The sequence below is a fragment of the Ornithodoros turicata genome, chromosome 1, assembly GCF_037126465.1.
Source record: "Ornithodoros turicata isolate Travis chromosome 1, ASM3712646v1, whole genome shotgun sequence".
NCBI lineage: Eukaryota > Metazoa > Arthropoda > Arachnida > Ixodida > Argasidae > Ornithodoros > Ornithodoros turicata.
Genome location: NC_088201.1, coordinates 142,557,779 through 142,571,561, shown reverse-complemented (window position 1 = coordinate 142,571,561; position 13,783 = coordinate 142,557,779). Strand labels below are relative to the sequence as shown.

The 13,783-nt window shown below is 43.3% G+C and overlaps 1 protein-coding gene across 1 annotated transcript; it reads left to right on the top strand.

Moving 5' to 3' along the window:
• Positions 1–868: 868 nt before the first annotated feature.
• On the top strand, positions 869–2,590 carry LOC135386209 (uncharacterized). Its single transcript, XM_064616007.1, has one exon. It carries the CDS (start codon positions 869–871, stop codon positions 2,588–2,590), a length of 1,722 nt encoding a protein of 573 aa, XP_064472077.1.
• Positions 2,591–13,783: the final 11,193 nt, after the last annotated feature.

Genomic DNA, 13,783 nt, shown 5'->3' with positions numbered 1-13,783 from the left:
GTATTTGGGGTATTTCAGCTGCATATTCAGAAAAGTGGAATGATGCGCTCTACTTGCATGCTGACTCGGGCCAGGCCTGGTCGGGCTCTATTCGCTGCGTTATCGGACCTGACCGGGCCAGATAGTTGAGGCAAACACGGGCCGGGTCGGGCTCGATTTGCTGTGTCACTGTGCTGAGGCGAACCACATCAAAACAGGATGGTGCGGGTCCAGGTTCCGTGCGGAGCTCTACTATACTGCAACAACCTTTGAACTGCATTTTAAATACTTTTTTTTCTTGTGTTGCGGTGTTGACTGGCTCTGTAGAACCCACGTGATTCACTTTGCTGGCTTGACTGTGCCTTCTCGACTTGTCATTTGAGCTATCTGCTAGGGACGATCCGCTGGGAAGATTGTGTTTAGTTGCCTTCTAAATTTGGCTTTTAGAGCTTCGTTATTTCTTTACAGAGTGATGATGTACACCTGTAAGCAATGCAGAACGTCACATTCTTCACGAGCGAGTTACGTTGGTCATCAGAAATTGCATATCAACATCAACAACTACAGATTTCCGTGTTTCGAGCGGGCATGCAACGCCACATTCTCGACGTACTCTGCGTTTTCCAGCCATTGCAGGAGAAATCATGTTGATAAAGGGACACATGTGGTCGATGATATCCTCCTGCAGTGCAGTGCCTCCTTCTGTGGGAGGTCCTGCAGTGGTAACCTCATTGCAACCCACCTGCGTGAGCACATATCGAACGGGCAAGTTGTGTTCTGCCCCTATCCGCAATGTAAGAACAGACCCGAACTTCAATCCAAGAATGCAGTATCCATCCACATGTCACGATATCATGGTAGGGCCCAGTCTGCACATGTGGAGCAAACTATGAGTGACAGAGTTCACGAGAGCGAATTTGTTTCTGAAGCTGAAACTTCTCAGAGCGATCTTGGGCTGGAGATTGAAAATACAAGTACAGGCATGACTGAAGATGTGGATATGGATATTTGTGAAAATGAGTTGGTTGCACGGCTGATCTTACATGGAACAACAAAGCTGCACATCCCGCCCACTACAATGAACAAGATATTAAAGGATGTTGCTTCTATTGTCGAACTTAAAATGGATCAAGTAAAGAACAAAGTGTGTGACCGCTTTGAGAGGAATTCAGAAGACTCTGGACAGAGCTTGAAGGAAGGCATCCTTTCAGATCTGGAGCAAAATATGCCTTTTAATTCATGCAGACGGAATGGCGAGTTGTCGTCACAGCACCTGCAAATGAAGTTCTTCAAGGAACATTTTGGATATACTGAACCAGTAGCAATTTCTCTAAGAAGTGACCAGAAGGAACATGGTACAATGCACTATGTACCACTGACAGTGACCATGCAACGAATGTTACGCGACCCTTCTGTGACTTCACAATTGGAGGCACTGAACAGCAGAAACGATGCTGGCATGTCATTCTCCGATTTCACTGATGGGTCACTTTTTAAGGACGCAGACATTTCCTTTTCAAGTAATGAAATACAACTGATGCTGTATCAAGACTCCTTTGAGGTTGTGAATCCACTTGGCTCTGCAAAGCAGAAGCACAAGATACTAGGGGTATACTTCACACTAGGGAACCTGAAGCAGCATAACCGCTCAAAGGTGGATCAGCTTCAGCTTTGCCTCTTTTGTACTGAGAAGCTGTTGAAGAAGTTCGGCCACAGAGAAGTATTTGGACGATTAGTTGCAGAAGTGAAACAACTTGTGATATCTGGCTTGAGTGTTGATAACAAACATTACAAATTCAAGCTTTCTTTCATCCTTGGTGACAACTTAGGTGCCCACCAGATCGGTGGGTTTCTAGAATCATTCAGTGGTGAATACTTTTGCAGATTTTGCTTAATTACCAGGAAGGAATTTCACGACTGCGTAACCACAAGTGGTGAAATCCGAACACCAGAGAACTATGCTGACTGTGTGGCTCACTTGAACGACACAGGCGCCGCAAACAATAAAGGTGTTAAATTCGAGTCCTTGTTTAATGAGGTACCAGGATTTCACGTGTGCAGAGGACTTCCACCTTGCCTAGGCCATGATGTCTTGGAAGGCGTTATCAGTTACGATGTTGCCATTTTTTTGCGTTATTTTCAAAGCAAGGGATGGTTTTCCGTAAACCTTCTTAATGCCCGCTTGGAGAAACTCCGACTACAAGGTCACGACGCTGCAGACAGGCCTCCAGCACTCAAGGAAGGATTTAAGACACTTGGTGGTCAAGCTGCTCAAAATTGGATTTTTTTAAGGTTCCTGCCTGTCCTTTTGGCAGATATTATTGATCCTACAGACGAGGTGTGGCAACTCTTCCTTCTGCTTCGTGATATTGTGAACCTCGTTTGTGCAAGGAAGATCTCACAGACTCAAATATTGTACTTGAACGAGCTCATTCAGCTGTACCTTGAACTAATTACAGAGCTATTTCCAAGAGTGACATTGAAACCAAAACATCACTTCCTGTTACACTACCCAGAACTGATTTTGAAGTATGGCCCACTGATCTGGCTGTGGACGCTACGATTTGAGTCCAAGCATTCATACTGGCAAGAGTTTCCAATAATTTCGTAAACCTGACATCGACACTGGCAAGGAAACACGAGCTGCTGCAGTGTTATCTCTGCACTGGTACCATGTTTGGAGCTGATGTCATCGTTACATCAACCAACTCTTCTCAGAAGCACACATTTCCTCACTACGTACTAGAATACTGCAGGTCAGCACTTCCTAGGCCTTCAGAAATGTGCCGGAGTGCGCAGTGTTTTGGCACGACTTGCAGTGCGGGCCTTTATGTAGCCATCAGACGAGAAGAAATGGTGATTATATTTGCAAGGATAGAAGCTCTAGCTGTGTGCGAAGATGACAACCTCTTCTTGATTGTGACAGAAACACCAGTAAGACATCTTCATGAATTGGGTGTATATGCTGTCGAAGACGTTGCCGAAACAACTCCCTTGACTTGTGTGAAGGCTACAGACCTTCTGGACTACTATCCGTTGCCTCTGTACAGTTGCCTCAATTTCAAGACCCTTGTACTGAAACACAGTATATTTGATGACTATGCAACGGTGCCAAGTGCCACTTGATTTGAGTGCTCCAGTGGCAGGTGTGCATTCCGTAGAGTAAGTTAAGCTGAATGCCGCGGGCATACATGGCAGGGTGTGCGCTTCCTCGCAATATATGCCCTAATTTTCTTTTTCGTTATTTGCGATGGGAAATCAGAACTTTTAGGTTTTGATAAACTTGCTTGCAGAAGCTCGGCTTCCTTTGTTATCCTAACTTGCAAGGTGCCAAGCCTGTGTTACATTTTTGCCGTTGCTTTCCGCAGTACAAGGCCGTCCAAGGTATGTGTGAGCTGTCTGCAGATATCAAATCAAGACTGAATCAATTTCTCCCAGACCTTTCGAGAGAAAAGGAAGCCCTGCTACATCAATGCCTATGGGACTTGGGAGTTCGCAGCACTGGTGATGTTACATATGTTCAAGAGAGGGAATTATCAACTATCCTAAACCCCATCCAAAGCAGGAAATTTTTGCACCTCTGGAATGATTGTAAGCAGGTGTACCATTCAGTGCATAGGTTGTGCAAAACAGAAGTGCTTCACTTGTACATTACTTAGCAATTTGCATTTGCAAATGATGTTGCAAGGTTACAAAGCCTGTATCTTTGAAATCCAGCTGTGGTACATTTTGATTGCTGCTGTAGCACTATATTATTGTGCATTAACATGAAAATGTTTGATCACAATTACCTTGTGAGGTAAAGCTTGAAATTATAATTATATAATGTATACGTTCAACTAACATTTGTGGCAAGAATGTTTTCGTATCCTTTGCATATTTATACAGCTGAGTAGGAAACATTTCATTTACTTTACGTTGAACTTCCAGTTGACAGCACTGCTCTAACTGTGTCACAACCTCCGGGCAACAATCCAGAGTCACAACTTCTGGAGAACGCACGACCGCCAGTACCACAACGTGTCAGTGCTGACTGGCCAACAACATTTTCAATACCGTTTCATCGTGCAAACTCTGGCTTCCTGAGTGATTTGGAACAGAAAAAGCGCCCGAAAAAGAAACATCTGCTGGAATTTGTGCGGCTGGTGTGCAGTGACATTCACAATATTTGTGCCAGGCCAGGACGGGCAGCCCTTGCTGAAGTTGCCAGGCGGTTTGTGGAGGCGCACCCAGTCTCACTGTCAGATACTCTAGGTGGAGCTGTTGTTGGCTCAGGGTATGACTCTTTGCGTGCAAAACTTGAGAACAGACTCGACAACCTAAATCGTGGCTCTGCGGAGGCAGTGCCGGTGGCACGTGCATCACACAGAAAACGTGTAGCCAGTGACAAGTGTGGTTGTATTGAATGGAACTGCTCCCCACCAGCAGGTGAGACTGCTGAAACACAAGAAGACAAAAGAGCTGAACTGGTAGAAATGTTTGCCATCGAAAATGCAAGCCTTAGCAGACTTATTTTCTACAAAGGGAACACATCAATCAAGGACTATCAGTTTCTCAGGTCCAAGACAAATGGCCGTGGTTGTTAACGACTGAATGCCTACTCAATCATTTCAAGAGGCTCACTGGTATTGATTGTAAAGAACGATTTAGTAATGCTATGTCTCAGAAGGTAAAGGCTGTACTTCAGTTCCTAACGACAAGTCAAAACGAAGAGGTGCAGAAGATCATGCAGTCTGTCAGTCAAGCCTTTCATGAATCTCAAACTCATTACGGAGAACCCGTAGGGATGCTTCTTGGGACAATAGCAAGCTTGAATGAGGACTCGTCCTACCTCATTGTGGAGCTTGGGGTGAGATCATTATTTGAAGCACAGTTGCATGATTCTTTACGCAATGAAATTCAATACTGGAAAGGGATGCTCCTGCTTCTTGCGTTAGTCTAGAGAATAGATTAAGGTGTTTGCTTTGTTTTGCTTGCCCAAGCTGGTTTCGGCACTGTTGAGGCTATGTGTACTGTCACCTTCTGTGTTTCCTTTCTCATTTACTATCGAGTTGGCTTTAGATCCAATTGAGCATGTGTTCCAGTGAGGCATACGTTCTCATCTGCAGTCAACGCATTCAGCTCTGTTTTACTTACGTCTGCAAGCTAATTTTTCTGCCAAGCTGAGCCCTGCGTCTAGCAGTGTGCTGCTAAAATTTTCAATGAATTAACCTTCGTTCCCAGTAACACAAACTGCCACACAACCTGCTGATTGCCAATTCTTGGCTGGCATGGTCAATTTTGCCATTCCCATTCATGTTTTTTTTTTATTTCCAGACCGATGTGCTTATCCAAGATGCTCCTCTTCCCCTGACACCAGTGATTGTGTGTGCTGGTAGGTGTCATACAATCTTTGGCTGTGGCGCGTTAGGGATGTTTGTCTTATGATGTTCTGAAATGAAATTTGTCCGTAAGACCCGTCCTCCAGGTAACAATAAAAGATTACATTTTTATTATAACAGTTTTAGCACCAACTGTACAATTCGCTTGCTACAGTAATAGTCCTATCGGTATTGCAATAGGAGACCGCCAAAGAAGGTCATGACTTACGACTGGGCGGGGTGTTATGAGTGAAAGGCTTGTAATTCCCATCACAGTTCACAATTGAAAATACTATACTGTCAGTCAGTCTGAACCTACGAACGCATTTTCAGTGTCGAAGGATCTCTTGGAGTTGATCATGTTTCCTCTTCTGACAGGGAGCCCCTACACTTGCCGTACCTTCATGGTTGCAGCTGATCAGCAAATTGTGATGACTGCTATCTCTGATTTTACAAATGCACTCTGCGCCCTGATGGCTCTGTACTTCGTGTTCAACATCGCCTACCCTCGCCAGGCAGAAGCTACACTTGACTTCCTTCAGAGGTAAAATAATGTCAAATCACAAAATAAAGTTGCAAAAGTAACAGTTCAATAGTGCACATGTCTCTTGATTTTCGCCATGGTAACGTATGGGACTGCACAGGGCATGATTGTGGTGTAACCAATTTACGTCATTTTATACGTGAAAGAGTTTCCTGCAATTTTTCTCGAGAGCTTCTTGGGGTCTCAGTATAAATAGACATCTGTGATGTCACAAAAAGAAGGAAAGCAATAAGGCCCGAAGAAATAGAAAAAAGAAAGTTTTTGTAAAGACTAAGTGACTCAACAGAAAAAGTAGGGCCGGTTGGTACAACTCCATTTTTAGCGGCAAGAATAAGGACACTCGGTTAGACATTGAATAGGAAGGAACAGGTCGCAACTTTCAACCACTTTTACTGGAATGAGCCCCCCCCCCCCCGAACATAAAACCAAATACAATCTTCTCATCCGTACCCTCCCCCTCTTCTGGCTGATTGGCGCAGTGTGCGGCGCTCAGGTATGGAAGAAGAGGGGGAGGGTACAGATGAGAAGATTGTATTTGGTTTTATGTTCACTCATTCCAGTAAAAATCGTTGAAAGTTGCGACCTGTTCTTTCCTATTCACTGTCTAACCGAGTGTCTTTATACTAGTCGCTAAAAATGGTCTAAGTGACTAGCTGACAGCTTTGTTTGGCTGCACGTACTGTGTTTTTCCACGTTGCCCTTTGTTCTCACTTGCTTTCGGTATGACTCTCCACACGTTCATTCCCAGCCCTGCTCTAGCAATAACCCCTAAGGACTTGCAGTTGTTTACCCACACCTCGGGTCGTGCACTAAGATTTTTCTTCTTGTACACATTCCTTTTGACACGTCATCAACTTAGCCTTTAAATACGATACCCACGAAAAGGGTGGTGCCCCTAAGAAGAACAGTTTGTGTCCGAAGTAATAGCGGCTCCCCACTGAGGCTTTCTCTCATTTAGTGTTCAGTATTTTACATTATCGTTGTAAAGTAACTAAGCTACTTATCTCTCTTTTATACTTTTGATTTTTTCACTGTGATTCTCCTTTTGCCGTCATCACAAGCTGCAATCGGCTTATTAAAGATGTATTTCGTACAAGTTGTACTTCATCAGCATTTGCTTTGCAGGTGCTTCCTCCAGATAAATCCTGAAAGAGGAACATACATTGACATTATCTGACATTATCACAGTTATCATTCTAGCAACGCCTACAAGTACTAGTCTTATATTTGTTATACTTCTTTCACAATGTGTAGTTGAAGCGCAAAATGAGCGCACCCCTAAGACACAAGCAGCAACTCTTCAAATGATCCCGATGCAAGAAATTTCCCAATGAAGACAATAAAATACATATTCATTTGTTGTTTCAGAAATAGGTTCCGTGTGGTTTCTGATCGGGTACAGGACAGCAAACTAGCGCAATCATTCCAGAAACATGCTCCAGTCCCAGTGTAACACCTTTTATGTACATGTAATTCCATGTTTCACTGGAAGCATTCCATGGAAGACACTGTACAGGATGTATGTTTTCATTGGAAGCTGGACAGTTCACAAACACAGCAATGAAAGAAAATTGGCAATGTTTTTGTGGTACTTGTACCTTTAGCAGGGGGTATTTTTCTGTTGTCCCTGTTGGTAACACAAATACCACAAAAGTAGTGTCAGTCTTTCTTTTATAGCTCTGTCCGTGAAGTGTTCTGTTTTCAATAAAAATGGACACACTGTTACACAAACAAAACAAGCTTTCCGTAAATGTAACAGATAAACCTGTTACAACAACAGGTTCCGTCGTTGGGTTAAAACTGGCATTCTGTAAAAGCAACAGATGAACCTGTTATATCAACAGCCTTCTGTTCTTGAGATAAAACAGGTCCTCCATTAAGCTAACAGGTGAGCCTGTCAGCTCAACAGCCGTGCGTTATTTAAAAAAACGTGAACCTCTGTAAAATAACAGCAGGATATGTTATATCGACAGACACCGTAATGCTTATTTAACGAAACACCCGTATTGCACAACGGAATGTCTGGGGTATAGATTTCCGGTAATTTTCCGTTGAAACAACAGAGAAATTTTTCTCAGTGTAGCTGCTTGCGTGATCGCCCAAGCGAAGAATCATTCCGCCATCTTTCTTGGGCAGCTTCAACGTCAGCGTGTCGTTACGAATAACGAAACGAAGAAACTTATCGATGCCCTTCTGTGGCACAATCCCTGCTCCTCGTTTAGGTTCTTCGTCGAGGTTATCGTGCTTGTAACAAGCCGTTACGTGTTGTGATGTCACCGCCCTGAACGAACTACAGCTGAAAACGAGGCTGTAATCTTGTCGACCAATGAGGTTGTTTAATTTTCTTTGGATAGCTCGCATGGTTTGTCTATGGTTTGTCTATGGCTTGTCGTTGTCACTTCTTCGTCTTCTTTGTTGTCTTCATCTGCATCTTCTCGAGAATATCTCACAGCCCTCATGTAAGCACTGGTGTAAATACGATGAAAGGGAGAGCATGTGATTTTGTACACAGTCGTGGAGCAATACATGTTCGTTTCTGCAGAAATTCCGTTTCTGCAAATCTCCAAATGAAGATGTTTCATATTCTAACGAGTGGGTAGACCCACTCGTTAGGCAAACGATCTAATTTGATCATAACTGGACCGAGAGATTACGCCCCTGTCACTTTAACGAAAAGAGCGCGTCATACACCACGTGCTCGAGCTCCCGAGTGCCTCGCGCCTCGTTAGATCATGAGCCATGTAGGTGATGAAGCCTGTGAGCATGTGAACACATTCGTTAGGCAGACGACACCGTCGGTCGTTACGCGAGCAAGAGATTACGCCTTTGTCCCGTTTACGAAAAAAGCGCGTCACGTGAAACGTGTCACGTGTTCGTGTTAACGAGAGCTCCGCCCCTCGTTGGCTCGCGAACGATGGAAGTGATTAAGCCCCCAGGGTAGATATCAGTAGAGCTGGTTGTTGGCTAGGAGCGTGCTATGTGGTGAAGTTCATTTTGAACATAACTATTTTCTGTGTGGGATTCATGAAACAAAGTAAGGTTTGTTTGTCTCCTAGAATGAAAATTGTATAGTGTTCGATTAGATTGTGTCACGAGGATGATTTTATGATTTTTAAAATGATAGATTATTCTCCTCCTCTGCTGTTTTGATTAAGAGTATATTCTTTGGTTACATGTGGTGTTATAGATTTTATTTCCTCTTGCGTTCGTGCCGTTCTTGTCATTCGTGTCCCATGGTCTTCCAGGTTCTCTGCTGCCCACAATTCATACATCTATCGGCACTTGTAATTAAAGCTCCACAATGGTGGTCACGTATAAGAATATTAGATTTTTACGATAAAACTTGTGATCTTGATTGTAATCGTATTGATTAAGAATATCTTCTTTGTAGTGTTATATATTTTATTTTCTCTTGTGTTGGTGTCCCATGGTATTCCAGGGATTCAAGTATGGTTGTTGATATTAAAATGTGTATTTTTCAGATTATCCAGTGTGGCCACAGTATTGAATGTATTATTGAATGCGAATGTAGTTTCATATAATAATAAGTCATCTTTCAGGTCGTTGGAGCGGGGGGCTCCGTAATTGAACAATTGGTAAGCAATTTGATGAATGTTGATATTATGTTTTCTTTCAGGATCTGATGACTTGAAATATAAATAGCGAATAAATTATGTATATTCTTTACACGTGCTGCCCTGCGTTGTTTCTTCTGTTTCAGGTCGTGAAGGTTTTTCGGCTGGATTTTCTCCTTAAACTGATTGGCATCACAACTGGCAGCACTATTGGCATTACAATTCCCAGCACTGTTGGCATTACAATTGGCAATAGAATTGGCATTAATAAATATATTTTCACTTCTACTTTTGTGTATTGCTATCCTTTGCGTGTCTATACTTGCAGGTAAACTGCACACCTGTTGTAGCGGAAAAACAATTGAGGGAAGTCGGCTCAGGTGGGAAAATGGCGAAAGAAGTCAGCCCAGGCTGAAAAATACGCTACGATAAGCGCACGCGCAGCCCTCCGGCCCCGCGCCGCCCACCGGTATGCGCACGAGTAGCCCTGCACCCGGGCGGTGCCTGTCGCGCACGGGAAAAAAATCGCGCAAAAAGTCGGCGCAGACGCGCTTGGCCGTTGCTAGACTTGGCGTTCGGGAGAGGAAAATCAGTTGCGCTGCGCATGCGCTAGAAGTGATGTCACGTGTCTCTCTTTGCCGCCGCCGTGCCGTCTGCTAGCTTCGCGTGCGCATGCGCTAGCACACAGCGGTTTGTTTGCTTGAGGATGAGATTTGTGGTAGCGGTGAAGCAACTTTGCCAAATATTCCGTTCAAGTTCCTCGCTGGATGTCCCGCTCGTCCGTCGATGTTCAACAGGTGAGGGAACGTTTCAGCAACGCCTGCGAGTTTCATGCTCGCGGTTCAAAAGGTGAGGGCGTCTGTACAAAATTGTAAAATGGGCCGCTCTGTTACTACAGATGCAACAAGTGCCAGTCCACTTTTTCTCAGCTGCACCCTCTCAGTTCAGGCAGCAGCAGTACCAGGTGTATGTACATAACTTCCAAGACACACGAGTGCAATTCTGAAGCTGGTAAGTACGTCTCATGCTACACACCATTCGCGTTCAACGCTCTTATTTTGCATGTGTTGTAGCAAATGATTCAGTGACATAAACCGGTAGACTGGTGCGTAATGTACACCCATAGTGCCAAGTTGGACTAATTCTGGTGACGTGTTCGTAAAATCTGTGTAATCGGACTGTCTAATTGTCACCGGTTCTATCTTAACACCGAAGTCGGTATATGAGTAAGAAATATCGTGGTTTCGGCAATTATCAGTAATCTTTCGTTGTGCTTAATGATTCCTATTATTTTGTATTTGTGTTTTTACTCAGAATTATCATTTTATTCTTAACTGGAGCAACAAAATTACGAAACACGTGAGGATTGTGTTGAAACTGAGGACATTGCTTATTTTTACTGATTTCAGATTTTCAGGCATGGAGAGAAGAAATGCAGGATGCAGCCAAGAGTCATTTTACTAAAGGCACAGGGGTAAAACGATTGAAAGATGGAGGTTTAAAGTGTTATTATATTTGTAACTGATTGGGTGCTTTTATAGAGAGGACACATCAAAGGAAAAGGTCCATCAAATCACAAGGTTCCGTCAGGCGTGGGGACACCTGCCTTGCTGATATGTCTGCAATGTTCCAAACTGGCAAGGTCTCGTTTGTCTTCCAAGCTTCCTATTATGCACATGATTTTGGGGCTGTTCTACACCCCAGTTACAAAAACAGAGGAAGATGTAATAGAGGCAGCACGTGCAAGGGGGGGTATATGTTTATTCACACAAAAGGAGATGTCAGCCAGGCAAGTGCAAGCTTGCTACTCCTTAAAATAAGAAAAAAGAAACAGGTGCGGGAGAAGCCGCGGTGGCAACGATGTGCTGCGGGCGTACAGGCACTTGTAAAACATTATGTTGTACTGGAATGTCCTTTTTTACCTTCAAGAAACTATTTGTTTATGTTAGGGAAACTACGTGACGGCATTGCGCTCAGCGTACTATGCAGCTCAGTATTCGAGGTGTGCTGGATGGCACGTTTCAAAGGATCCAATTCACCTCACTACAAGGCAGTACCTGTACATCACCATGAGGGACTATAATATATGTTACAGTGAGAGGAAACACGACGACAATCAAACCAGTGTTGCCTTGTTGGTCAGTTCTATCAGAGCCCAAACAAACAGTCCAGTGCTTTCCCTCACACACAAAGGCAAGAAGGATGATCCTACTGTCTTTCAACGAGGAAATACTGACTTGTTGCAAGATGAGGATTTCTTGCTAGTTCTCATGACAGGCATGCAAAAACAGCTGTTAAGGCATTTGGGCACCAACAAAAGTGTGATGAACACAGGAGGAGCAGGAAAGCTAGCTGGTGTTGACTTGATGTTAATGCCGAAGTGTACACTTTCTTTTTACCCGTCTCTCCTTCACTTTGTGTATTAAAGCTTCATTGCTGGTTCGTGTGTTTGTGTTTGTCTCGTCCCGTGTTCGTCCTGTGCTTTCCCTCAAACTCAAGGCAATGTTAACGTCAAACGAACAGTGTGCATAGGTTCTACACATAGCACCACAGATGGGTCATTCTATGTGATAGTTGTGTTTGTTGATAGCCACTTCATACATTTTGGGTAATGGTTCAGGTGAAACACTTTACAGCCATGCATGCTCTCCTGCATTGACTTTTCAACTGAAGACAATATGCCCCATTTTTAGCTTGGTGTGGGGTATATTACAGCAGGTAAATACATTTAAGTGTGGTGATATACATACACACAGCACACATAATTGGCAATTTGTATATCCTATGAAGTGCTCTGACCTGAGAAATCTTGTAGAAAAAATTGTGTTAATATTCTGCCAATAAAAAGTGGAATAAACTTTCCACTCACTGCACTAGGCAGTTTGTTTTATTCCGTGTGTTTATATCTCTCCAGTACTGAGTACTCTCTTGCAATATAACGAGACAACTGCCCCTGACTGATGGTATTGTTTTCTTCAGCTGGAACAGATGCTTTTTACCATGAAAATACTAACATCAGTTGGCATTGCATAAAACCTTGGTGAGCTCAAAGCCGCTGTGTATATTCTTGTGAATGATTTATCTAAGGAAATGTACACCCTTCCAACATCCATCAGCAAACTCTTCATGACTATATATAATGCATAATTATTTAATTAGATTAAAGGAAAATATATTGGCATCACACCAGCTCAATTGCAATCTTTCGTTATCATCAAAAATATGGTGGCCGGGGTACATGACTCTCATCAACATTTTGATAATGTAATTCGCATACAATGCTCAATCATTTTAAAATTCTTCATGCACATCAGTACGCCTTGTATATTCAAGTTGGCTTCTACTTTGTCTCATGCTAGTGTTGGCTATCCGTGCGGTAGTCAGAAAATATTATGGGGGGTTCTATGGGGACCCCCCAGATGCACTAGTAAAGGTACGATCTTGGCTATGCAATGCTAAACCTGCTGTGATACTACGGAATAAAAATGCCAAACAACTCCGCTTTGTCTCAACAAAGATGCAAGGAGTTAAAACGGGTGCAGCTATGTGAAAGCCAACCACTGCAGAAATGCAAATAAGAACAACAGTTCTAGAACCGGATGTTCGAACAGCTACTGGGAATTCAGAAGATCATACTACGTGCGTGAAAATAACTAGCACAATCACATATGTTTGTATGTTCATGTGTCTTGCCTCAGCAAATGAGTTCCAATGTATGCTTGATTGCATTTATTTAGCATTTGTTACAAGAGAGCAAAAGTCCTCAAGATATTGCAAATCTATATTGTAAATCTACTCAGTATTAGCCAGTTAGATAACACAACTTGGTTGATTCATTTTATCAAGCTTTGTTTCACACATCAAGGAAACGTAGCGCTTCGGTAACCTCAGTGAGCCAAACACGCAGTCCGGGTCCAGTTTTGGATATTTTTACTGGTCTCGTTAGCAATACATCGTTCCAAAATACCACAAATTCCAGCTGGACACTATATCAATGAGCCTGTTGCCTTGCACCTCATCGGAGCGGCCCCCTGCTGGCTAGCAGGAAGATATTGAATAAGAAACAGGTGACTGGCTGTTCTGTCCACCTCTCAGTGTGTGTGGCCACTCCTGTTTGCTGATAGAGTGTCACTCCCATGAAGAAATGCAACACCCTGGTCCTCCATAAACTTTTGTCCCAATCTGTTCGAATATTGATGCACAGATGGTGTGAAGAAAGCCATAGTAGCAGGGCAGTTTTCAACCAGATTCCAAGAGTGTGCCAAGCAGCAGGAAATACACCCAGCCAGAGGATTTCTGTTGAATTCATGTTTAAGAACCTTCAC